This window comes from Osmerus eperlanus, unplaced genomic scaffold (genome assembly GCF_963692335.1).
Source record: "Osmerus eperlanus unplaced genomic scaffold, fOsmEpe2.1 SCAFFOLD_347, whole genome shotgun sequence".
Classification (NCBI taxonomy): domain Eukaryota; kingdom Metazoa; phylum Chordata; class Actinopteri; order Osmeriformes; family Osmeridae; genus Osmerus; species Osmerus eperlanus.
The window spans coordinates 1-25,939 of NW_026911619.1; the positions used below are offsets into that span (position 1 = coordinate 1).

At 51.3% G+C, this 25,939-nt stretch overlaps 1 protein-coding gene across 1 annotated transcript; it reads right to left on the reverse strand.

The window, feature by feature from the left end:
- Positions 1-366: 366 nt before the first annotated feature.
- LOC134016338 (adhesion G protein-coupled receptor L1-like) lies at positions 367-25,939 on the reverse strand. The gene is given in 14 exon segments (XM_062455710.1): positions 367-512; positions 729-909; positions 3,766-3,804; positions 4,113-4,298; positions 4,757-4,860; positions 6,626-6,919; positions 7,579-7,906; positions 8,038-8,126; positions 8,129-8,301; positions 8,573-8,780; positions 23,540-23,649; positions 24,856-24,984; positions 24,986-25,067; positions 25,924-25,939. Coding segments are annotated over 14 exon segments (2,070 nt in total). The 3' UTR covers positions 367-381.

The following is a 25,939-nucleotide window of genomic DNA, read 5'->3' on the forward strand; positions in this document are numbered from 1 at the left end:
GAGAGGGGGATAAGATGGCGGAGAGAAGGAGCGAGGGAGCTAAATAAGGAGGACAGAGGAGAGCGAGCGCTGAGATTGCTCTGTCAGGCTGGGGATGATAGTAATCTACACGCCTCTCCAGCTATTCTATTAAGACTGCCGTTAAGAAACCATCAAGAAATAAATTGTCTCAGCGCTTTTGTTAATCTGATTAGCCTATTATTATTAACCAAGAAGTTAGTCAACTGCATGCAGATTCTTTTAAGCTGGCGTGAAAATAAAAATGGAAAACACGGAGGCAGTGGGAGCTCCGAGACAGAGGGTCTGTGTCAGGCATGAGTGGCCCTGAGCGGGAGGGAGGAGCTGTGGTTGTGGTCGGGGGGACGTGGGGGACGTGGGGGGTTACTGACCGTTGCGGCTGTACTGTTTGATGGTGGAGGCAGACAGCTGGATGGTGCTGTCGCTCACGTAGTTCTGAGGGAAGTAGAGATCCTGGAGGTCCATCTCTGTGTTCAACACGTGCACCTCCAGGTCTGAGGGAAGAGAACACACACGCACACACACGCACAGAAATAGATCCCAGGAGGAAGGTTAATACTGAAGGGATGTCCTCATTGTAAAAATATAGGATGACATTGTAAAAATATAGAATAATATGGAAAATCTCACATGGACCGTAATGATCACAATACTGCTTTTTTACGAGAGAGAGAGAGAAAGAGACACACACGCACACTCCAGTGTCTTACCGATGTTAGGGGCCCGGTCGGAGAAGCGGTTGCCGTACATGTTGTTAGCCAATAGGAAGGCTCCTTTCTCCAGAACGTCCAATAGCATGGTGGCCGTGTGTGCCTGCTCAGTGCTGTTCATGTCCTGCCACGACTCCAGCGCCTCCGAGCGCAGCAGGTTATCCACCGTCTGCACTACCGCCTGTGAGCACAGGGGGCGCTGTCGTTAACACCCCCTCCTGTACATTTACGAGGCCTACAGCTCCTGAATTACGTTTACTACTGCTCTATGACAGACTTATTGCCACTCTTTTCTTTAGCTACACTTATGATTCATTTAATAGCAGTTTTGGGTTTTATCGGCTATCCAATTTATCGAAGCAGCCGGTTTGATGAATCATGTAATTCTCCAGCACACAAGCCTCTCAAAATGTAGTATGATAATTAAGACCGGGATTGCTGATTTAACAGTGAAAGGAAAGTCGATGCAGTTACAAAGTACTCGGCTCTATTCAGAATGGCCTCCAGGAAAGAGATATTTTGCTTGCTCTGGGTTCGCCGACATCAATGTTACATTCAAGCTCCAGCCACAGCACAGATGGTGGTCTGGTTACAGATACCACAGCACTCTGTCCCGTCATGGGCACCAAGGCTGTACGGTAGAATCCTATTACTATAGATCAGGTCAGAAGGCATACATGCAGCTAAATACAGGCTTTCATTTACACCGCATCTTTCCAGTGGGCGGTATTGACATCACACACTGCCATTGCACAACATCTGATTCCAGATAGTCTGAGGACCGGATATATTTCAGAAATCCACTAGGCCCTTTCCGACAATCAAATTACAGTTCCTCAAAGCCTGAGATATTATGAGAAGAAAACGCCACAGCCGAGGAGCACATGGACTATGGCAATATGAAAAGGCATGCAAAACTGCCAAGATTATGTCATAAAGAAATTACTTTTACTCCTGCTATTCTGACCCACATTTCAGAGATATACCATGAGTGGTACAGAGACTACAAAGAAACTAGCAAGCAGCCCTGGGAAATATCACACCAACATTTAAATGTGTATCTTCCGGGAGTTATTCGGCAACGCACAGCACAGCACACTCCAGCAGGCACTAGAATAATGCTACACACTCGTAACATGATACCACTGGTGACATACAGTTAGGTCCATAAATATTTGGACATTGACACAATTTTCCTCATTTTGGCTCTGTATACCACCACAATGGATTTGAAATGAAACAATCAAGATGTGCTTTAAGTGCAGACTTTCAGCTTTAATTTCAGGGTATTTACATCCAAATCAGGTGAACGGTGTAGGAATTACAATACATTTTATATGTGGCCCCCCCCCTTTTTAAGGGACCAAAAGTAATTGGACAATTGGCTGCTCAGCTGTTCCATGGCCAGGTGTATGTTATTCCCTCATGGGAGTTCGTTATTTCATTGACAAGGAGCAGATAAAAGGTCTAGAGTTCATTTCAAGTATGGTATTTGTGTTTGGAATCTGTTGCTGTCAACTCTCAATATGAAGTCCAAAGAGCTGTCACCATCAGTGAAGCAAGCCATCGTTAGGCTGAAAAATCAAAACAAACCTATCAGAGAGATAGCAAAAACATTAGGTGTGGCCAAATCAACTGTTTGGTACATTCTTAAAAAGAAAGAACGCACTGGTGAGCTCAGCAACACCAAAAGACCCGGAAGACCACGGAAAACAACTGTGGTGGATGACAGAACAATTCTTTCCCTGGTGAAGAAAAACCCCTTCACAACAGTTGGCCAGATCAAGAACACTCTCCAGGAGGTAGGCGTATCTGTGTCAAAGTCAAAAATTAAGAGAAGACTTCACCAGAGTAAATACAGAGGGTTCACCACAAGATGTAAACCATTGGTGAGTCTCAAAAACAGGAAGACCAGATTAGAGTTTGCCAAAAAACATCTAAAAGACCCTGTACAGTTCTGGAACAACATCCTATGGACAGATGAGACGAAGATCAACTTGTACCAGAATGATGGGAAGAGAAGAGTATGGAGAAGGGAAGGAACTGCTCATGATCCAAAGCATACCACCTCATCAGTGAAGCATGGTGGAGGTAGTGTTATGGCGTGGGCATGTATGGCTGCCAATGGAACTGGTTCCCTTGGTGACTGCTGACAAAAGCAGTAGGATGAATTCGGAAGTGTTTCGGGCAATATTATCTGCTCAGATTCAACCAAATGCTTCAGAACTCATAGGACGGCGCTTCACAGTGCAGATGGACAATGACCCGAAGCATACTGCGAAAGCAACCAAAGAGTTTTTTAAGGCAAAGAAGCGTAATGTTCTGCAATGGCCAAGTCAATCACCTGACTTAAATCCAATTGAGCATGCATTTCACTTGCTAAAGACAAAACTGAAGGGAAAATGCCCCAAGAACAACCAGGAACTGAAGACAGTTGCAGTAGAGGCCTGGCAGAGCATCACCAGGGACGAAACCCAGCGTCTGGTGATGTCTATGGGTTCCAGACTTCAGGCTGTCATTGACTGCAAAGGATTTGCAACCAAGTATTAAAAGTGACAATTAGATTTATGATTATGTTAGTTTGTCCCATTATTTTTGGTCCCTTAAAAAGGGGGGGGCCACATATAAAATGTGTTGTAATTCCTACACCGTTCACCTGATTTGGATGTAAATACCCTGAAATTAAAGCTGAAAGTCTACACTTAAAGCACATCTTGATTGTTTCATTTCAAATCCATTGTGGTGGTATACAGAGCCAAAATGATGAAAATTGTGTCAATGTACAAATATTTATGGACCTAACTGTAAATCATAGACACAGACAAAACCACGCCACAGGCAAGACAAATCTTGCACACACACACACCCGCACACACACACAGACACAAACACAGACACAAACATGAGACACACACACATCCCCAGTATCCGCCACAGCCATGGGTATATCTTTCTCACATTAAACCAAACAGCAACTCTCCTGAGACTACAGCAGGCGTTCAGTGGTCGGCGAGAGGAGATAAAGGTTGAACGTTACCTGTATGTAGGCCCGGCAGGTTCTCTCTCTCTTCTGAAGCTGAGAGAGGGGGGGGGGGGGAACCGAGACTAGTTACCACACACGACGCAAACAAATGCTAATCAAAAAATGGATCCTGATCTTGTGTAGACCTTGTGGGTTACCGTGAGAGTGTTGCCATCTCCCTGAACGCAGGGTTCACCTTGGGATGAGTTAGTAATGATTTTTGATTTATATTGATCACGTGTGCGACTGTAGGTGCGTGTGCTTGCCTGTATACAGTATGTGTCTGTGCGTGAGTGCACGCGAGCAAGCCTGTGTGTGTGTGCGCCCACGAGTGTGCACACAAGTGTGTGTGTGTGTGGTACCTTATTGTAGTTGCGCGCCGCTGACTCCTTGTTGCCGGGGCGGAGCGCCTGGAGCTGGGCGTCCAGTATGTCCAGCAGCTGTTCCATCAGCCGGACGGACGAGCTGACGTCACCGGCATGGATCCGCCCCCGCGTGTGGTTCACCAGCTCCCCGGCTATGTTCGCCGCATTCTCACCACTCTTGATCTGCACACACACAACCATCCATGAGTACACATAAACCACTGGATGCCACCTAATAGGTGCGTGTAACGGGTTTGGATGTATGCTTTAAATGAAAAAACATGAAGAAGACAATGAAAAAAAAAAAGAAAACTACAGTGAGACTATTTTTTTTTTGTCGTTTCTTGACCTATCCATATCCTGTTGCCGGTCAGGGAGCGGAGGGTCAGGATCAAGCCATATATGTTCTCTAATGGCTGCATTTGAATAGTCCAGTCGAAATGAGGCGTTATTCTAATGAAAAACACCTCCGTGGTATGGAAATAGCTTTTAATCAGAGGAGCCATGGAGAAATGCTAATGTGGTCCGGAGATGGACAGAGGGAGAGCCTGGCGGAGGGAGCAGGGGTAGGGGGTGCGGGGGCAGGGTGTGGGTGACAGAGCTGGGCCGGAGGGGGGGAGGGCGACAGGTGGAGGTCTCACCTTCTGGGACACCTGGTTGACCCAGGGGGAGGTGCAGTTACTGAGGTCAGGACCCCGAGGGCTCCACATGACTGGCCCTGCCAAGCACTGGAAGGAGGCGATGCCTGCAGACACAGAAAGGGAGGGAGGAAGGGACAGACGGAAGGGGAGTCATTCAGAGAAGGAGAAGGGAAGGAGAGTAATTCAAAGATAATAAGCACTTGGTGTTGGAAATTATGAGGAAATAGATATTTTGAGTAAAAGGAAAGGGCATAGAAGTATGATAGATACAAAATTAAAAAATAAATAAAAAGGAAAACGAAATGAGTTTTAAAAATGCAAGTCTCCAAAAGTGTTTAAGGATGAGAGAGATGGAGGAGGGAGGGACAAAGGAAGGGGGTAGGAGAGAGTGTGGAAGAGAAAATAGGGCAGAAGTGGAAAAGATTAAGTAATAGAGTGTAAAACAGAATGTGTTGGAGAGGAGAATCAGGCTTTCAAATGAGCTGGCTGTTAGAACATGGTTTTTAGAGGAACGCAAATAATGAAAGCATACCCCCCTTCTTTCCCATTACACACACACACACACACACACACACACACACACACACACACACACACATACACACACACACACACACACACAGCCTACACACACCAAAGACATCACAGGCATGGTCTCTCATCGGCGCTGAATAACACCTCGAGGGAGACACCTCTCGACACCCCTCGTTTCCAGCTAAGTTTTTCTGTTTAGTTAGGCGAGTTCACAGAGAGGACACCATGCTGGGATCAAACCAGGGGAGGGTCTTCCCAATGCCACTAACACAAATAGCTCCACACAGGCACAAGAACGAGAACAGGAGAGGGACAGAAGAGAGGAGGAACAAAGAGAGCGGGAGAGAGAGCGCGAAAGAGAGATAAGCGTATAAGGGAAAGAGAGAGACAGAGAGAGAGAGAGAGCAGAGGCAGGGAGAGAGATGAGGGGAAGAGCGCGAGAGAGAGAGAGAGAGCAGAGGCAGGTAGAGAGAGAGCGAAAGAGCGCGAGAGAGAGCAGAGGCAGGGAGAGAGATGAGAGGAAGAGAGAGAGAGAGAGACGAGGAGAGAGCGGGAGAAAGACCGAGAGCAGAGAGAGGGAGAGAGATGAGAGGGAGGGAAATAGAGAAAAGGGAGAGAGAGAGAGAAATGGAGAGAGAGAGAGAGAGGGGGAGAGACAGCAATAGAGGAGAGATGACAGAAACAACGGCAGCAGCACTTCACAGCGGCGGAGGGATCAGAGCCGACGTGGCGTCGCATTTCATGGCGTCCTCTTGCCTCCCCTCCCCATTCCGCCGATTGGGTTTGAAAGCCTTGCCAAGACAGCAATTAAGCCAGCTGCTAATTTAGCATTACTGTCGTTTTCAGAGACAAGAGACGGAACACACAAAAGCAGGAAGCTAGCAACGGAGGAAAGGGAAGGTGTCTTTTTTTCACCCTCCTTAACTAAAGAGAACTATTTGATGCCTGCGTGTTTGAGTCATAGTGAGTCATAGAAGCTAGCATGAAGGGAGGTGTAGCCCCTGTGTTGTTTGCTCTTTCCTTTTATTATTCCCCACTTCCACCGGCTCTCCCCTGTTTCTGTGGGAGAGGACAGGCTTTCATGTGGGCTCCTCTGGGAGTGAGCCTGCTGCCGAAACCAGCGCAGGGACTGAAGTAGACAACACAGAGGTGGAAAACAAACTGGAGCGGGAGCACAAACACCCTAGAAAACACACAAACACACACACACACACCAAATACCCTCCTTCCCACGCAAACACAGACTTGCACAAACAGTAGTTTACCTAATAATCCTCCTCGTGTGATGGAAAACAAACGCATGCATGTATTCCCTTGGTGCAGGTGATCTCTTACCAAGAGACCCTTTAGGGCATGGCCGGTCCACCGTCTCTCCTTTCTGGGTGGCAGGCCACTGCACGCCCCGGGCCAACCGCGCCTCACACACATGGGGCTCTGGGCCCTGCGGGGGCCTGGGAGGGCGACGCGTCACAGGAATAGTGGCTGTGATTGGCCGCAGGTCCGGCTCTTTGTGGATGGAGCCAATAGGACGCGAGGTGGGCGCCAGTGGGCGGGTGGTGGCAGGGCTGGAGCTGGAGGTTAAGGGCTTGGCTGGAGTGGTACTGGACACCTGGGTGGTGGTCAGAGGGCCTGGGGGAGAAAGAGAGGAGGGGGGGTTGGGGGGGGGGGTTGGGGTGGAGGGCATCAGCAGGGATAGCAGAGGGGGGAGGGGATGTGGAAGAAGGCAGAAGGAAACAGATGAAGAGTAGGAAGGCTGGCTCACTCAGAAGTCTCTCTGATGGTGAGTTCAAAAGGGAGCACGATAATAACTCAGGAGCCAAACACTTTGGGACATCTCAAAGCCTTAATATCTCGACATTACTTCTTTGTGCTCTCCAGAGAAAAGAGACAGAAGGCACGTCAAGAAAAAGGAGCCAGTAAATAATTGATCAAATAAATCACAGAAGTGGGACCCGTTAACAACTAAGTGGAGTTCTACTTCAGTATCACAACCCCGGCAACAAAATCCCGCCAGATCAAACGCTCACTCACGTTCGAGTCTGCCTGTCTCTGTCTTCCCCTTTCTCTCAGGATCCACATTTGACAGATAAAGTCGGATCAAGTCCGATATACAGTCGCTCGACACATCCCGCTGTTCTCTCACCCGGGCGTCAATAACACGGCACAAGGTAAGAATCGAACCCCCAACTCAGATAAGTGACTCGACGGTAGTCCGGCACTAGCTAAAAGCCACAAAGTCACTCTAACGAACCCTTTCCCTCTCAAAATGTTCTTTCTGAGCGACTCACTGGTGGTGGGGTCCGGGGGTCCGAACTCCAGCGGGTAGCGCAGCACGTTGTAGTTGTTCCAGACGTACAGCTGGTTGTCTCGGGGGTTGTAGTCCACGGAGGAGACGTACTGGTAGGGGTTAGGGAAGGTGATGTGGACGGGCTCCTCGCGGGCGCGGTTGGTGTTGTAGGCGTAGAGCACCAGGTCTCCGCCCGCCTCGCTGTCGTCGTCCTGGTAGACGGAGCGCACGGCGTACAGCACGCCGCACGCCATGAAGGCGTTGGAGGCCAGGCGCTTGTCGAAGCTCGTCTCCCAGGTGTTCTCGAAGCGCAGGGTGTAGGGGTTCACCTGAGGGGGGGGGGGGGGGGGGGGAGAGAGGGGACGCTGGTTGGAACGGGGTCACCGGAACAGAGGATACGGCACGGGGAATGCAATCCCGCGCACACACACACACATCCCCCTTCTCTGTCACACCGTACCTGGCTGACCACCAGGCGACCGTTGTTGGACTCGGTGGCGTAGATGACCCACAGGCCATTCTCGTCCACCGCCAGGTCGATGTCCGACTTCCCCCCCAGCGGTAGGGCGACGTGTCGTGGTAGTTGGCGTTGGCGATGATGGCCTCGCCGCTCTTGATGCGCGTGCGCAGGTCGTACTTGACGATGTTGCGCGTGCGCTCCTTGTTGTAGAACACGGCGCCGTCGTACACCACGAAGCCCGTGCCGTCGACGCGGTTCGGCAACCTGCGCGGGGGGGGGGGGGGGGGGAGAGGGACATTTCCCGATGAGAGGGGATGAGAGATCCCGCTCGATCGATCCGTGGGCGCCCTCCCTCTCCCAGGCTCCCCGCATGGAGAGCCAACTGCTGACCCAGTCCACCGATCCCCCCCCCCACGCAGAAACTGCCATTCAACACCCATCCACAGCATCATCATTCCAATAAATCAATGCGCAGCAGCGCAGGCCGGCACTATCTGTCGGGGGTCAGCGCGCGCGCGGGGGGGGGCGCTCTCACTTGTAGGTGGTGGTGGCGCGGGTCTGTTTGAAGTCGTCCCAGGAGGCGTACTCGTACAGCATGTCCGTGCGGTAGGGCGTCCAGGGCATGACATAGAGACGGTCGCCTGCCTGCAGGGGGTCCTTGCACCACGCCCCCGACTGGTGCTCCGCCTCCTGGATCGAGCTGGCTGCCTGAACCCTCAGCAGAGTGCCCGGGCACACAAAGACTGGAGGGAGACAGAGGGAGGGGCAGAGAGGAGGGGAGAAGGGGGGAGAGTGAGAGAGGAGGGGAGAAGGGGGGAGAGTGAGAGAGGGAGGGAGAGAGAGCGCGAGGGAGGGAGGGAGGGAGGGAGAAAGAAGGAGAGAGGGAGAATGGAAGGAGGGGAGAAGGACAGAGAGAGAGAGAGAGAGAGAGAGAGAGAGAGAGAGAGAGAGAGAGAGAGAGAGAGAGAGAGAGAGAGAGAGAGAGAGAGAGAGAGAGAGAGAGCGAGAGAGCGAGCGAGGGAAGGAGAATGGAAGGAGGGAGGAGGGGAGAAGGACGGAGAGAGAGAAGGAGAGAGCGAGGGAGGGAGAGGGAGGGAGGGAGAAGAAGAGAGGGAGAATGGAAGGAGGGAGGAGGGCAGAAGGACCGAGAAGGCGAGAGGAGAGAGCCAGAGTGGTGGAACAGGAGAGGAGGCGGGAGGCGTCGTGGAGATGTGGAGGATAGAGAAAGAGGGAGGCATGAGAGGAGGGGCAGCAGAAAGAGAGGAGAGAAAGGGGCGGAGGGTGACGCAAGAGATGAGAAGAGGAGATTGGACGGGAGGAAGGCACAAAGGAGGAAGCGTGGGAGAAAGAGAAAGGGAGGGGAGCGAGGTGAGATACAGTACATTATCAGATCTCAAATACAGCAACACATAAAAGCTCATTTGTTCAATGGTGGTCTTAGGCTTTGTGGTTTTGTGGAGAGCTGCTGGTAATGATAAATTAGATTTGTGCCTGCGGTTGCCGCTGCTTAGACATGGCATCTTATCTCATTCCTCTTGGCCTACTTTCTGACTGATTGTGCACTTATGTTTCCAAAAGCACTGTTCTCTTTCTCAGTTGCCGTGTGGTAAAACAGAACCAGGAGAGGAAGTTTTGAATATTGTATGAGGGGAAATATTTGGATCTCAGTCACGAGCACAGCTCACACAAGGCAGTCTGGGGTAGAAAATGTAGGTCTTGCTCAGCCTTCCCTTCCTTTGCCGTCGCGATTTAAAATGCACACACACACACCCACCCACACACACACACACACACACACACGGTGACACAGCCTCCCTGCATCCGGGATATGGAGGAGGTCATCCACTGGGGAACGGTGTGAATTGGCTAGCTGACGCAGATCCTCCCAGCCTGCAGAGCCAGCGCCTGCCCTGGGACCACACATGCCTGTCATGTGGTCGGGGGGACCTGGGAGATGTATGGGCCCGAGCTGCTGGCATCATCACCGCTGTGACATCACAGGGGACCCCCCCGGAACGCGAGCGAGTGATGGGGGACACAGCGACAGAATGAAAGAGGAGAGTCCTCTCTCCTGTCTCTCCTACTGAGTTATTCATGTGTCCACACCGTGCCAGCTTGCTCAGTGGAGAGAGAGCATCAGACACCTGCTGGTCACTTTATGACTGAACGCTTCCCTGCACTAATTGGTCACTGCAGGGGCATTTAGACACTGATTACACCCCCCCCCCCCCCCCCACACACGAGGATGGACACAGGCACAAACAAGGAAGGACACACACACACACAGACACGAGCATGAGCAAAACGCCCACAAACGAGACAGCAGAATGAGAATGTTTTGTTAAAATGTGTCATGTTATTTATTTATTTTTTGTACTTTTTGGACAGTAATGGCCGGGTAATACGGGACTGCGGGCGGAGAAGTGGAGAAAATGAGAGGGGCGGGGGGGTGTCTGTCGGGACGAGAGGAGGATTTAGAGGAGGAAATGTGTTTTCTCTCTTTCCCGCTGCTGATTGTGTGTGGAGATGTGTCTGTGCCGAACCCTCTCTGGGATGAGAGGGCTCTGTCTGAGGGGGACTCAGCGGGGACAGAGTCTGGCGCCAAAACAGGAAGCAAATCAAGGCCAAGCATAAACAAACACCGAATATGGGCTTTTCACATAGTGCTTCCCCTCACATCCCTTTGCTCCGTGGGCAACACAGGAGCTACGACAGCTGCGTGTCTGCTAACAGTCAAATCCAGGTTTCCAGACAACCCGGAAGGTCAAGAATAGAGCAGAACGCCTGCAGCAGCCATATCTTATACACCGTCTCTCGTCCTAGAAAACGTTTCAAACGAAACCGGCTCAGGGATAAATGATTGAATGGGCTGCTGTATTGACAAGGCTGCGGTGCGAGAGAGGAAAAAAACAAAAACGAACGGAGAATGGGGCCAGCGCTACAGAAGCGGGCAGGTAAGGAAGCAAAGGAGGGAGTGTGTGAGGGGAGAGCCGCCCCCTTCCACACACACACACCTCTCTGCATGTAGGTGACCCATAAACGAGGCTGGCTTGCTGTGCCTCAAGGTAGGAGGAAGGATACGGCAGGGCCCACGTGATTACGGGACAGAGACGCACAGTATATTCCCAAGCCAAAGCGCTCCGTTAAGCGGTTATGCTGACAGGACATGGGGGAACAAAGACACCCAGCTGCACACCTCCTGCCCTGCAATTCTTGTTCACTTCATCTGCAGGTGAGCCCATACAATGGAAGTCTCGTGATGATTTCACTTGGCCGACAGTATCACAGGAAGCCTGGTTTCGAATTCAAACCACAGTACCCCAGAGTACCCACAGCCTGTAAACAATGGTCTTTTCCAGAATAAATGGAAAAGTAACACTAACAGTGTTGTGAACCGTCCTGTGTGGGTCCGCACGTTCGGACCAAGCTGGTCTACGACAGCAGCAGTGCTGCAGTGCAGTGTGTTTTCCTACTCCATGTTGTTCTCACCCCTCTTTGTCTCTCCTGGTGCCGGCCATGCGCTGCTTATTCTAATGAGCTGGGTGTCGGGTGGGCTGGGTGTCAGCGGGGCTCATCAGTGGCGTGTACACACACACACACACATACTAAACATTTCTCACAACCTCTCTCTCCCACACACACAAACACACACAGAGAGAGTTCAGCTTCTCACCCTGCACAGTGTGCAATCCCAGCCAGAGGGGCTTCATTAACTCTGACCTGCAGCTCCCTGCCCCCTTCCTGTTTACCAACCACCCTGCCTCTCTCTCTCTCTCTCCTCCTCTTCACATCTTTCTCTAAAACCACTGCCCGTCTCTCTCTCTCTCTCCCTTTGTCTCTCTCTCTCTATATATACTCTGTTTACATCACATTGGTCCATCCATCAGTGGGCTCATCTCCTCCTTTCTTCCTGTCTCTCTCTCTCTTCCTCTCGTCCGTATAAACAGACTGATCTCAGCCAGGGGCAGCCATGACTGCTGAGCCCCACTACAGGTAGCTATTATAACACCCACAATATGAATTAGGTATTAGGTATTAAGTATATGGGGTATTATGTACTAGGTATTATCCTAGTCCGGCAGGTTAGCCTGATTCAGGGAATAGAACAGATTGGGATTAGCACATGTTTAGTAGCAGTGCAGATCTGCTCTGACAAAATCAGCAGCACACCAATACCGGCAACAACCATGTTGGCCAAATCTGTAATAAGACTTACCTTATCAAGGATTAAAAACCACCGAATCTATATTTTATTCATAACATGCCAACGTGCTTATTATCGAGATACTAACAGCGAAATACTGCCTGGAAAAATAATTATTTTTATCTCCCACAAACTCAGGTCAGCCGTTACTTGTCAGTATGGAGCTTGAACATGAACCGATGAAAGGCAAAGAATGTCCCTGGAAATGACAAATATCTTACATTTGTTAAGTAAATGACAAAATGTGATTGACTGGGAATGCAATTAAAACGAACAGTGACAGCTTTAGGCTCAATTCCGAATATTCATTTTGAAGGGTTATCTTTGTATCATATGAGAGAAGAAACAAACATAATTGCTTTGCAATAGTCATTAGTAAATTATATTATGTGGTCCAAATGCCTCTGATGTGATCACACTAAGCCCCAGGTCTGGGCATGTTCTAAGCTTCTGTTTGAAGCCCGTGTCTAAAATGGCTGCCTGCGTGTATCGGAGCGAGGCCATGTTTGTAGAGTATGTGGAGTCGAGCCCCAGCCTGCCTACCAGCCTGCCCAGGTCTCTCCCCTCTCCCCGGCCCACAGACATGGCCTGTCTGACTGCTGGGAACCTGCTGCTCTAATTGAATCCTACACCTGTTACTGGCAGGTGCACCATAGAGCCAGCAGGGGGCACAGTGGAGCACGGCACGAAACTCCTCGTCCATGCTGGACAGTTAATTGTCTGTAAGTAAGAGTGAGCGCGTGTGTAAGGAGGCATTGGGGCTGAGTGTCTATCTGCGTTTCGTCAGCGCGTTCGAATGTTGGGGGGTGTGTGTGTGTGCGTGCGCGTGTTTGCGTGCATGTGTGCGCGTGTTTGCGTGCATGTGTGCGTTTGAGAGAGGGTAAGGGAAGGAGAGACAGAGTCAAAAAGAGTGAGAGTGTATTTGTGTGTGTCATGAGGAGAAAGAGAGAGCAGCGGAGAGAGAGAATAAATAAGTTACATCCTGTGAAATGAGAAGTAAGAGTGAGTTAATTTGGAGTGAGAGAGAGAGAGAGCGAGGTGGGGGCTCCAAGTGTATGTCCTCTTCCTTTTTGGGCAGCAAGGGGTCAAGGCATGGGAGTAAAAACAAAATACTGGTTTCACCCACAAACACACACCTACTGGACTGTCAATCCACACACACACACACACACTGATACTGTATATACAAACAAAGCCTACAGTATAAAATACACCCAGACTCACACAGGTCCCACTCTGCTGACTGACAGAGGAAGGGGCGGGCATCATGCTGGCACTTTGATCAACCCTCATGTTCTCCCCAGACAATAGCCTTCACCGAGACCAGCAGTTGTGCTGGCGATAGTGACTATTGACATGTATTATCTCCAGAGAGGAGCTGACACTGAGTGACAGCACAGGTGGTCAGAAGGCAGCTACAGCCGAGTACCGAATAGAGTCTACAGAACCACTCGACCGGTGACAGAACAAAGGCTACTGTGTCTCCGTCCCGTTATTATGTAACAAAAAAGCTAGTGTAGCCTAGCATAGCCTAGCCTAGCGTACCGTAGCCCAGTGGCGCCTTGCCTTGTGCGGCCTAGCCTAGCGTATCCTAGCCTAGCTTTTCCAGGAAGGCCCATCAGTCACCCTCAGCCTGCTGATCTATATTCATGACCACCTGCCTCTGCCTCAGCTCCTTAGCTTGAACAATGCAATGACTTCTCAATGTACAGTCAGCCAACGCACAATCCCTATCTCTGGCTGCCTGCACTGAATAGAATGTTTTAGACACTGTGTCATGTGACTGAGTGTGTGGTGGGTCATTCGTAATGAGGAGCTGCTGCGTGTCTCTATAGCGACCACACTCTCTCCCCTCTCTCTCTTCCCTCTCTCTCTCCACAGACGCTTGGAATCAGAGCTACGGTGCTGTTTGTCTAAGTGGGAAAGATATTCTCCTCATCCGTTTTCCTAGTTGGAATATAAATCAACTGTACCCATATATACTATATATTTGAACAAAGCTTCCCCTCTTCATCTGTTTTCTGTCTTAGCCACTGACCGAGGGAAAGAGTAGTACAATGGACTTCTCTTCAGTCTTTTAACCTGTCAGCGCTGGTGAAGGAGTAATGGCAGTGAAGAGAAAGCTATGCTTGACAACAAGGGCCGAGCTTTAAGGTCGGAGAGAGAGAGAGAGCCAGGGAGACAGGAAGGAGAGTGCAGCCGCCGAGGTTTTGTTATCTTAGGAGGACGTCGAATCGGACGTTGACATAACAGGTCCTGAGCTTGACAGCAGAGACACGCGCCATCTTTATTCCAATCTGTCAATCCAACTATCAATCCATAGCGTGGAATATTGACGTGGACAAGGGCAACATAGAGTCTGCGGCGTTAATCAACTCAAACCAGATAGAGGGAAGCATAGTTAGAAGATAAGTGGAGGGATGGAGGGATAGAGGGAGGACGACAAAGGGAAGGGAGTCAGTTGGTTCTCTGTTGTCAAATGATCAGTGGGAGGAACAAGGTCAGAAAACAACTGAGTGGGTGAGAGAGTGGGGAGACGGTTGTTTAGCTGCTGTAGCCACGCCATGACAGGCAGGGAGAAACAAAATGGTGGTTGGAAGGAGAGTTGGGGAGGCAAAAACGAGAGAGGTCGGGAAAATTAAGTGCAGAGTGAAAAGCCGCACACAGATGGAGAAGAGACGGTTAATGACATTGCTGCGGCCGGTGATTCATCCCTTCAACGAAAGGATCTAGCCATGGCAACAGACAGGAAATGGCAGTGGTTAAGACAGATGTGCTGGTGGGAAAGGTTGTGCGTGTGGGGGGGTGGGGGGGGGGGGGTCAGGGGTCATACTCTGAAAGGGAGAGTCATTACAGGCCATTCGGAGTCCATGGCTACTCATGGCCCTTCTCCCTCCCATGACCTCAGCCTGCCCAGAGCTCCTGCGGGGCTGTAGCAGGGCTCTCTCTCTAAGGCCCCCTGATTGAGGGACCGAGGCCTGATTGGCTCTGCAGAGTGCCGTGGTGTAGCGGCAGCCTCCGCTGAGGATGTGGCCATTAGCCAGAAATGCTAACAGGCCTGCACCACCTACTGCAGAGCGACACTCCCCAGCCTCCACCCTCCCTCCCTCCTCCCTGTCTGAGCCACCACGACTCAGGGAAAAGGGAGGATTAAGGGGGGGGGGGGGGGAGTTAACGATGAGGGGAAGAAGATGTGTGACATTGACAAACAGTTGATGGAGGCAGCAGAGAGGAGAGGGAGAGAGAAAGAGGGAGTGAGGGTGAGAGGAGTGGGAGACAGAGAGAGAGAGAGAGAGAGAGAGAGAGAGGGGCGAAGGAGAGATAGAAGGAGGGGGGAGAGGACGTCTGAAGAACGCCCAGGGAGTATGTGGCTGCTCTCGAAGAAAGATCTGAGATTGAAACCCAACCAAAAGAAAGATAGACGAAGGAAGGCGAGAGGGAGAGAGAGAGAGACAGAGAGAGAAGACACGGATAAAGAAACGGAATGGACGGCTGATTGACAGAAACAGAGTGCGAGTGAGAGTGGACACTGAAGCACCTGGAAATGGGAGCGACTGCGTGACGAGGGGAGTCACGTGAGCTGGGAGAAAGTTGGCCAGTTGCCGTGTCAATCTGAACACAATTACCTATCGGAGATTTGGTCGTGAAAGAAACAACAGAAAATGTACTTAGAAATCATCCTGAGGAAAGGAAAAAACGGAAAGGGGGAGGAGAAACACATAGAAAAAGGAGGAGGAGTGGAAAAAGAGGAGAGGAGTCACTGGATCCTGGAGGGACCAATAGGAGATGAGGACAAATTAATAGCAAACGATATATAAATGGGTAAATAAGGGCGCATGAGCAGTATGGTCAGGTGTGTGAGCCATGTTGCTGATGGTGTAGAGTGGATGGAACGAGAAGAAACGTTTGCTGACCGTGATAACATGGTATGAGGTGTGTGCTACAGCGTGTGGTCTTGGTTTGTAAGTTCACTCGTACATGCATGCTCATGGAATACCGTCAAAATACTCTCTCTTGTGTATTTCGCGAGATGGATTGAATCGGATGTGTCTGGATGTGTATTTGTGCGTTTGAACGGTTTGTGCATGCGTGCATGCCTTCAGGTGTGCGTGTGGGTTGTGGATGTGGCTGTGTACGTGTCTGAGTGTGTGTGTGGTTGGTGTGACTGTGCGTGTGTGTGTGTGTGTGCGTGTGTGTGGGTGTGTGCGTGCGTGTTGGTCTGGCTGGTGTCATCAGAGGCAAGGTTTCAAGAAGAAAATCTGGAAGGATCTTAGAGTATTGGTTATAAGTTAGAGAGAGACGGGGGGGTATAAAGAAACAGAGAGAGAGAGAGAGAGAGACGAGAGAGAGAGAGAGAGAGAGAGAGAGAGAGAGAGAGAGAAGAGAGAGAGAGAGAGGAGAGAAGATGAGAGAGAGAGAGAGAGAGAGAGAGAGAGAGAGAGAGAGAGAGAGAGAGAGAGAGAGAAAGAAAGGGAAGGGATATCAACATCAAACATGACCACTACACAAGGTGCTGGGTTAGGAAGGGGTATGAGGGGAGGGAGGAGACAAGGGAAGAGGAAGGAGGAGGAGGAGGAAGGGGCGAGCTGTGGTTTTTATGTTCATTGTGGTCTTTACCTTTTTGATCCACTTCTATCAAGCATCGGAAAAAAGAGAGATAAAGAGAGACAGAGCAAGACAGAGAGATAGGTTAGATCGATAGTGAGAGAGAACGTGTGAGAGAGAGAGACAGGGGAGAGAGGGCAAGAGAAGAGAGGTAGAGAGAGAGGAGAGAGAGAGAGAGAGAGACGGAGCATGACAGACAGAGTAGAGAGAGAAAGAAAGTAAAAGAGAATGAAAGAAAAACAGGTGCAGGAAAAAAGAGAAAATTGAGATTAAATAAAATGCTGTCCTTTCTCTCTTTTTGAAGCATGTTATCTGTCTGTGTTATGGTTGGCTAATCAGAGAAAGGATGGCTCAAATGAAAAATGAGGAGGGAAAATGGCCTGGCCTGGGTTTACTTCCATTTCAGCTTTACTGTAGCAACAATTCCCCCAAAACACTGTGCCAAAAACACACACACTTAACCACTACATAGCATCCCTCATTTCAGTCTAATCACCCAATCCCTCCATCCCTCTTTTTCTTTGTCCACGCTGCATCTCTGGGACCTGTCAGGGAGAAAGAACACTGCGTGTATCGGAGTCCTCTTCAGCTGTAGACTAAAAACACAGAGAGAGAGAGAGAGAGAGAAATGGAGAAATGGGGGATGGTGGTATGGTAGGATGAAAAGGCGGTTGCATGTAAGGACAGCGAGACCTTCCCTGCTCTGCCTGGGTTGCCGGGGTGTGCTGACGCTTGTCCGAAAAAAAAAACATAGGGTGTGTACCGAAGCTGTCTGCTACTTTGAAGAAAATGGTGTTGTAGACTACTCTCTGTGAGCAGCTTCTGGAAGCTTGGCCACACTGCCCTGCCAAACCCTCAGTCCATCGACTGGCTAATCAATGAGGAGCAGCAGGCGCGCCTGGACCAAACTCGCTTATCGAAAGAAGAGAGAACAAACAGCAGAGAAGGAAGGAGGGGTTGACAGAGAGGACCCGGCCAGCTCTAACCCCCCTCAAAGAAAGAAAGAAAGAGACAGAGAAAGAGAGAGAGACAGATAGAGAGCACAGACGCAACCCTGTCTGTTATCCACCCAAGGCCCATCACAGACAGTACTAATCAATAGCCAGTGTGTTCATCCACTCGAAGGCCTGGCCTAGCCTGACAGAGGGCCACTCCATGCCATGTTCCCTCCAGACCAGGAGTTTTGGTGGGTGTGGCTGCCAGCAAGGGGGGGGGGGGGGGGGGGGGGGGGTCTGGGAGGCCCAGGAACAGCTGGAGATTCAGGCAGGACCAGAAGAATCAAAAGGACTTTCAAATTCTGTTGTTGTTATGTGTTTATGTGACACATGAGTGACACGTGTGACTGAATTTGTCTGTCCCGTATGTGTGTGTGTTTGTGTCGTGTGTGACTGTCTCTCGGGAGGAGACGTGTCGATGCATGTGCCTGGCGTGTTACCGCTGCGAGCGTGTGACTGGCGTGTGACTGGCGTGTGACTGGCGGTCCCTGGAGAGTTTTGCGATGTCATCAGGAGTCTCGTCAACACCGCACATAGCTGTCTGTACACGATATATCTCAGGAGAGTGTGAAGGAGTGAAAGATAGAGAAAAAAAGATAGAGGAAGACAGAGAGAGAGAGAGAGAGAGAGAGAGAGAGAGAGAGAGAGAGAGTGCGAGAAAGAGAGAGTGAACAAAATAGAGAGAGAGAGAGGGAAGAGAGAGAGGGGGGAGAGAGAGAAAGCAGGAGTGAGGGAGCGGGAGTAAACCGGCCGGAGCAGAGAGGAAAGGTAGAGAGGCTTTGGGGCAGCAGCACAACAGAGCAGCCCTGCTCTGATCTGAGTAGCAGATCCCAAGCTGTGAACAACCCCTGGTGCAGACAGGAGGAGCAGCAGCCGTCTCCTGCTGCAGGGGGGACGAGCTGCGAGGGGCGGGGCTGAGAGGAAGGGGAGGAGGTGGCGGGGGGGCAGCTTAGAGCCAACAACCCCCACTGCTAGCCCATGCATTAGACCTTGGAGGTCTGGGGGAGGGGGGGGAGGAGCTAGGACCAGGCTTTCATCCACACTGTGCGAGCAGCGTGGAGGAGAGAGGGAGCCAGGACTGGTAAACACGCACATGGTTAGTGGGCTGGGGTCTGCTGGAGTCAGGTCCCTGGTGGAGATCTACGGATCGGAATGGCTTCCTGACACCCCCAGAGGGGGAGGTACGGAGAGGCTTCTGTGTATCCTGTCTTCAATGTACTATTAACTGTGTGTGTGTACGTGTGTGTGTGTGTGTGTGTGTGTGTGTGTGTAAGTTTGAGGTAGTGGTCTATGCAATGATAGAAAGAGAGGGAGAGAGGGAGAAAGAAAGAGAGCGAAAAAAAGAGCGATTTCTTTGGTGATAAGAAGAGGGACGAACAAGAGAGAGAGACTTTTCTTGACTCGTCCGGGTCTTCAATGGTCTTCTTTCCTGAAAAATACACACAAAGCAAATTCACACAACACACAGAGAGCAAACACACACACACCTCCTCACCCCCCACCTCACCCCCCACCCCACCCCCCCACACACACACTCAGTGTGAGAGGATCATTAGCAGAGGGCCACCTGGTTCTTTCTGTCTTTTTCATTCAGGCTTTATTTCAAGGCCCTTGTGTGGATAAACCATCGCTACCCCCTCCAAGCCTGCTCCTACCCCCCTCTGCTCAGCGCTCTTCAGAACCCTATCAATTACTCCCACACTAACAAGCCCAGTGAATAGAACCCAGAACAGAGTTCACACACACAGACACCTGAGGAGCTGTCTTCGCTCTCCCCTCCACCATGGAGCGGAAAAAAACATAATGTCCGCCTCAACCCCCCCCCCACCCCCACCCCCACCAACCCTCCTCTCCATCTCTGCCTCTCAGTCTTCCTATTTGTCAGAGGGGAATAAGCATTCCATGCTGGGCCCGGACAAGCCCACTCACTTGTCATTCACCGAACATTTATGAGGGAGACACGACTAATGGTGCCCCTGATACATATTAATACCGTCTCCCTTCCGGCAACATCAAAGGATTCGCTTTTCCCTGGAAAACTTGTCAAATTACAACGCAATAACGCCTCCCACTGACAAACTCATCCGGACAAGTCAGCTATCATTTACCGAGGCTTTTGTTGTCCAAAAGGAAATGTTGTATAATGAATACACCCGCGTGAATACATTGGAGTGAATCAATTTCATAAAGTGGAACAGTGGTTGGTGCTGATGCAGTCCATGGCCACAGTGGACAACATGGAGGCAATTTAGCTGTGTTCTCCAGTTACCTGCTCTGTGAATATTAACCATACGAGGCTCCGGTGATGAAAGAGCAGAGCGCAGCACTACTAACCCCTAATAGGCCTGGCGTAGCTTGCACGGGGATCCCTGCTGGGGCTTCATTAGAAATCAATAATGATGTAGTGCTCCGTTCAGAGGGAGTTGGGACATCTACGGTGTCTCTGCAGGGTATGTTTACATGGCTTCTAAGCTGGGGTGATCTGTGTTGGGATTAGAGCGCGAGAGTTTTGAAGTTGCCGGATGCAAACATAGTACTGCATCGTATCGGTTGGAGCAACAGAGGTCTCTGTTGTCGTAATGGAACCCGGTGCCAGGGAGACCCTCCCCTGACGGTGTGAAATGTGTTGCTGCGCGATGGGTTTTTGCTTTTTGCTCTTTTCCGGGCAGGGGAAAACAAAGCGATGTCGCTGGGAGGGCTGGGGAGGTTTTGGCGCCGTGAGATATGATGTGACTTGTCGGCTGTCGTCGTGCCAGGCAGCCGCGCTCGCCCACGAAGGCCCGCGCGCACTAGCCCCCCCCCCCGTGCGCGCGTCAAAGTGCGGTCGACGGGGGCTCGCGTCAACGCGGCTGTGCGCGTCACCTCCGCGATTCAGGTGACTGGTGACACGGCAGCCTGTGGTGACACGCTGAACAACGGATCATGTCACACACCTGCACGCACCCGTGCCTCGGACGCGACTGTTTGAACCGTCTCGACTGCCAACAAGCCGCCCTTCAGACGGCAATCTCTGGATCCCTCACCTCTTGAATAGAGACAAACAAACAAACCAACATATGTCAGCCATAAAGACTCCATGACGCCCCGCGTTCCCAGCCAGCCATGAAAGATGGGGCATTACCACAGCCATTAGCAGCAGCAAATTCAATTAATCTTGACAAATCTCTGAGGCTGAAGCCGAGCTGAGGCTGAGAGCAGCCACCCTCTCTCCTGGTAATTAAAAGTGTCCGTGTTGACTGGCGCGTGCCGCAACTGGGTTTGGGATGGCATCTCCACTTGCTACTCTATAATTGAGTCAGGTACTGTTTAGTCTGCCGGCGGCACAGCCCAACAACTCTAGAAGGAGTGGAACATCAGGGAGAGGAGGAGTGGTGTGTGTGTGTGTGTGTGTGTGTGTGTGTGTGTGTGTGTGTGGTGTGTCTCCACGTTAAGGGGGTGAGGAAGGACCGGGGTAATTGGCTCTTCTTTGTCATCTCAGACAGGCAGGAGGTTTCATCATAGAGGGATCAGCTTCCAATTTTCTAAGCCCCACCATCCTTCAGACGCAATAAACAACGTCTTAAAAATAGAGGAGAAAAAATGCAAGTCAGCAGCCATTTAATCACGCTTCTCATTGCGTCTGGGTGAGAGATAGAGGCAGGGCAGAGCGATGCCATGTGCACTCAGAAGGAAAAAGAATGGTCCGGAATAAGTGAGGAGTAGGGCCCCGTTGGCCAACAATACAACCACTCAGACAACCAACAGTCACATGGGACTATGATCCCACTCAAAGCTACCTAAGGGCAGAGGGCTGGTGGTGAGGGAGACTGGTGCATGACAAGACATTACCCACAATGCTTGGGATGACGCACAACCAGCCCACGCAGTAGTGAGAGCTCCTTCTGCAGCAGGTGAGGCGGCGATACAAGTCTACGGTCTGTCTAGAGATAAGCTACTGTTAGTGCGTGAGCGCTGAGCAGGGCAGAGTAATCGACTCCTGGGGGCGCTAGTGAGACAGGCAGCCAGGCAGGCAGGCTCCCCTGGGACTGGTCACCTGGACTGTACAGGTCTGGAAGAGGGAGGATTTTTGGACGGCACTCACGACCTGCAAACAAGAGAGAAAGAGACAGAGGAAGACAGGGGATGGAAAGGGAGGGCGAGAAATCGATGGGAGAGAAACTGCAGGCGAACAAGGAAGAACTAGAGAGACAGATTATAGACAAAAAAAGGTGTGGATAGAGAGTAAAGAGTGATATTTAGACAAGAGGCGTGGGGAGGGAGAAAAATTGGAAGAATTTAAAAAGAGAAAAATGTGAGAGATCGTAATGAGGAGAGAAAGAGGAAGGGAGGGAGAGGATGTGCGAGATTTCAGAGTGGAGGTTAGGGTGTTAACGAACACTCGACGTTTCTTCGGCACGTCAGGTGGTCGCTCCCTGGGAAAAAAGCAGAGAGATTCACCCCGCAAACATCTCTTCCCGCCCCAAATCCCAAACCGCCCGAACCCTAGTCATTTAACAGCCATCCATCAAGCCCCCACACCCTCTCCGGACAGACCCACCTCCCTCTCTTGCACCGCAATCCTGCTTCTGCCCTGTGGAGGGGGGGGGGGGGGTGAGGCAGCCCCCCCCCAGAGCACTCCTGCACAGTGGGGGGATCAATGCTGAGAGTAACAGCACATGAAGGGGAGGAGGGGACACCGTCTGACCAGAGATTTTCACATGAGCGAAGCTCCACACAACACCATAATCCTTTTCTGTGTTTTGCCAGTGTGTTTCAAGGAGAGTGTGAAAGTGACAGTGTGCATGTGCATGTGCTACCGGGGGTTTGTGTATGCGGTCGTGTCTTGTTTCTCGTGTGAGTGCCTGCCATTGTGTTGGTGTGTTTGTGTGTGTGTGCGTGTGCTTGTTTTCTGTGTGCGAGGGACACGGCGTGTTCGCGCGCGTGTTGTCACACCTGCCACGGAGCTGTGAGCAGAGCCCAAGGAAGTCGGCCGTTACCATGGGGATATTGAAATGTGCGGCGCTGTGGGTCATGTGGTCTAAAATAAGCCCTTTGCTGTTTGTGTTAACATTCCCATTGTGAGGCGTGACACAGACAACCGCCCTGCTTCCTGGTCCTCACCGAGTCTCACTGCGCCCAATTTTCATTTTTATTGGAAATCAGAGGGACAGCTAAGGTGTTTGGCACCAGATAAAGGTACCCCGGAGCCCCCGGGTCAATCCGACTGGGAGTGTGGCGGTGTGTGTTACCGCTGTGATCGCCAATAAAGACTGACCCCTCGTCTCGCTGGCTGTGTGAAGTGCCTATCTGGCCTGTGTTTGTGGAGCACCTTCCTCATGTGAAAATCTCTCCCAGCAGCTGGAGCATTGCACTGTCGATGGAGAAAAAGGGTTTAGCTGTGTGTGTGTGTGTGTGTGTGTGTGTGCACGCGTGTGTTTGCGTGTGCGCGTGTGTGTGTGTGTCAGAGAGAGGAGCAAGAGCGAGGAGAGAGAATGAATGTGTGACTGTCTGTCTGTCTGTCTGTGTGTGTGGTTTGTCTGTTTGAGTGTGCGTGAGAGAGCGCTGGTGGGAGGGTTTGAATGCCGGTCGGTTTGTTGAGGGCTGGGGAGTTAGGTGGGGAGAGAGGGGATGGGGGGGGGGGGGGGGTGGTGGTCAAGGGGAGAAGGGGTGAGGGGGCGGGGAGATGGGGGGGTGGGAGGGGGGTTGTCTCCGTACTCACTGTAGGGGACACACTCATACTGGATCTCCAGGTACTTGTAGGTCCCAGGACAGGGGTCTGGAAACACGTCGGACCCTGCAACCACCACACACTGGGTGCGGTTGTTACACCTGAGAGAGGGAGAGAGAGAGAGAGAGATACAGAGAGAGAAACAAAGATACAGAGAGAGCGAGAGAGCGAGAGAGAGAGAGAGAGAGAGAGCGAGAGAGAGAGAGAGCGAGAGAGAGAGAGAGCGAGAGGGAAAACGAGAGTGAAATAGTTACAGGTGGACAGCAGGTGACAGAGGAGAGAGCAGAAGAGATAAACGAGGACATCATAGACAGAACAATCTAAGAAACTATATCAGAGAGAGAGAGAGAGAGAGACAGAGAGAGGGAGAAAGACAGAGAGCGAGAGAAGAGCCAAAGAAAACACCTTTGGGCTACGAAACACAGAAAGCACAGGTCGGACGGCGGCAATTTCACACTAGACTAGATCATGTGACAGCTGGAACCCAGGGGGAGCAGCGAGGGAGGGGCAGAGGCAGGAGGAAGGGAGGGCAGAGGCAGGAGGGGAGTGACGTCACAGTCCCTCCTCCCCTGGGGGATCACGGGAGGGAGCAATTAGAGGTGAGAGAACTGAGAAGGACAAGGGCTAGGCACATATGGTCAGCGCTGCACGCCGGACAAAACCATCCATGGCCTCGGAACACCCCCATCCAAAACAGCTCAATGTATGCGTCCCCACAGAAAACGCGCGCCGCACGCACACATATCGTCCTTCCAGCCTAATCCCTCCCCCCCCCCCCCCACCCCAGCCTCGACGCCATCTCCCTCCCTCGGCTCCCTCTCATCCTCAATACCACACATTTCTTGCTGCAGTCTCTTTATCTTCCATCAGTGGTCCTCTCCAGCCCGCTTCCTTCCTCTCCCGCCCCCCCCCCGAACCCCTTCCCTGCCACATTTCTCCACCTCTCTCTCTCTCGCTCCCTCCCTCGTCCCTCTCCTCCATTACTGCGGTGATGGATGGTGGGAGAGGGATTCCATTGATCTGGTCTCGCAGGAAGCAGATGCGGAGCACAGTCAGAGAGAGCAGCTGCAGCCTGGCCTGCACATGCTATCTTACGACACGTCCACGCACACACACATGCAAACAAACACACACAGAATCCAACCAAACACACAGACAGACACAGACACACACACACCAGTGCGGACGCTACTCACACAAAAAACAACATTCCACTAACATAAGGAGGAGTGTGGGTTACAGAACAGAGAGACTCAATATTCACTTCTTCCATAGAACCACCCACCCATACCCACACACACACACACCTCTGGGACATGATCTTGAAGGCGTCCGGTAGGTAGCACTGGACGTTCTCCATCTGGAAGGGGTCGGCGTCGCAGATCTTGTCGTCCGTGCGGCCGTAGTTGGCCGTCTCGATCATGATGACATCACTTCGGGGCAGCGCAGCTCGATGGGTAGCCCTCGCACGCCAGCTCTCGACGCATCAGGCCGAAGGGCATCGCCGACCGACTCAGAGCTGCCGGGCAGAGAGAGAGAGAGAGAGAGAGAGAGGGGGAGAGAGAGAGAGAGAGAGAGAGAGAGAGAGGGAGAGAGAGAGAGAGAGAGAGAGAGAGAGAGAGAGAGAGAGAGAGAGAGAGAGAGAGAGAGAGAGAGAGAGAGAGAGAGAGAGAGAGAGAGAGAGAGAGAGAGAGAGAGAGAGAGAGAGAGAGAGAGAGGTGGAGAGAGAGAGGGGGAGAGAGAGAGGTTCTTATCAAGCACCGTTAACAAGCACCCAAGAACAGTATACAATGATATTAGTATAGTGCATATTGGAAAGATAGGTGCACACAACTGCCACTGTTTGAGAGTCACAACATGAACAACAAAATGCTACGTTGTGGGCCTGAACTTCAGAAAGACCGGAACTCTGCCACACTTCTCGGTACCACCATATGAAACGAACTGTGGAGCCTTCTAACGTGTTCCGTTAACAAACTCCCACACACGTATAAACACACACACATGCACCTACACACTCATAGCTGACAGAGAGTGCAGCTCTGACACATTGCTTTTTAAAATAGCTCAGCTTGTTTTCCTAGCAGACGTCCACGTCACCTGTGGAGCCTTCCAGAAGGAATTGAAGAGAGGGACAGAGAGAGAGAGAGAGAGAGAGAGAGAGAGAGAGAGAGAGAGAGAGAGAGAGAGAGAGAGAGAGAGAGAGAGAGAGAGAGAGAGAGAGAGGAGCGAGAAATAGAGAAGGCGAGAGCGAAGGGGAGAGAAAGAAATTGCGAGAGACGGAGGGAGAGAGAAATTGACAGAGAAAGGAGAGAGAGAGAGTTCATCCAGTCCACGGTGGTGGTGTCATTGTGAGGCCCTGTGTGCCGCCCCACCTGTGGTGTCTGCCAT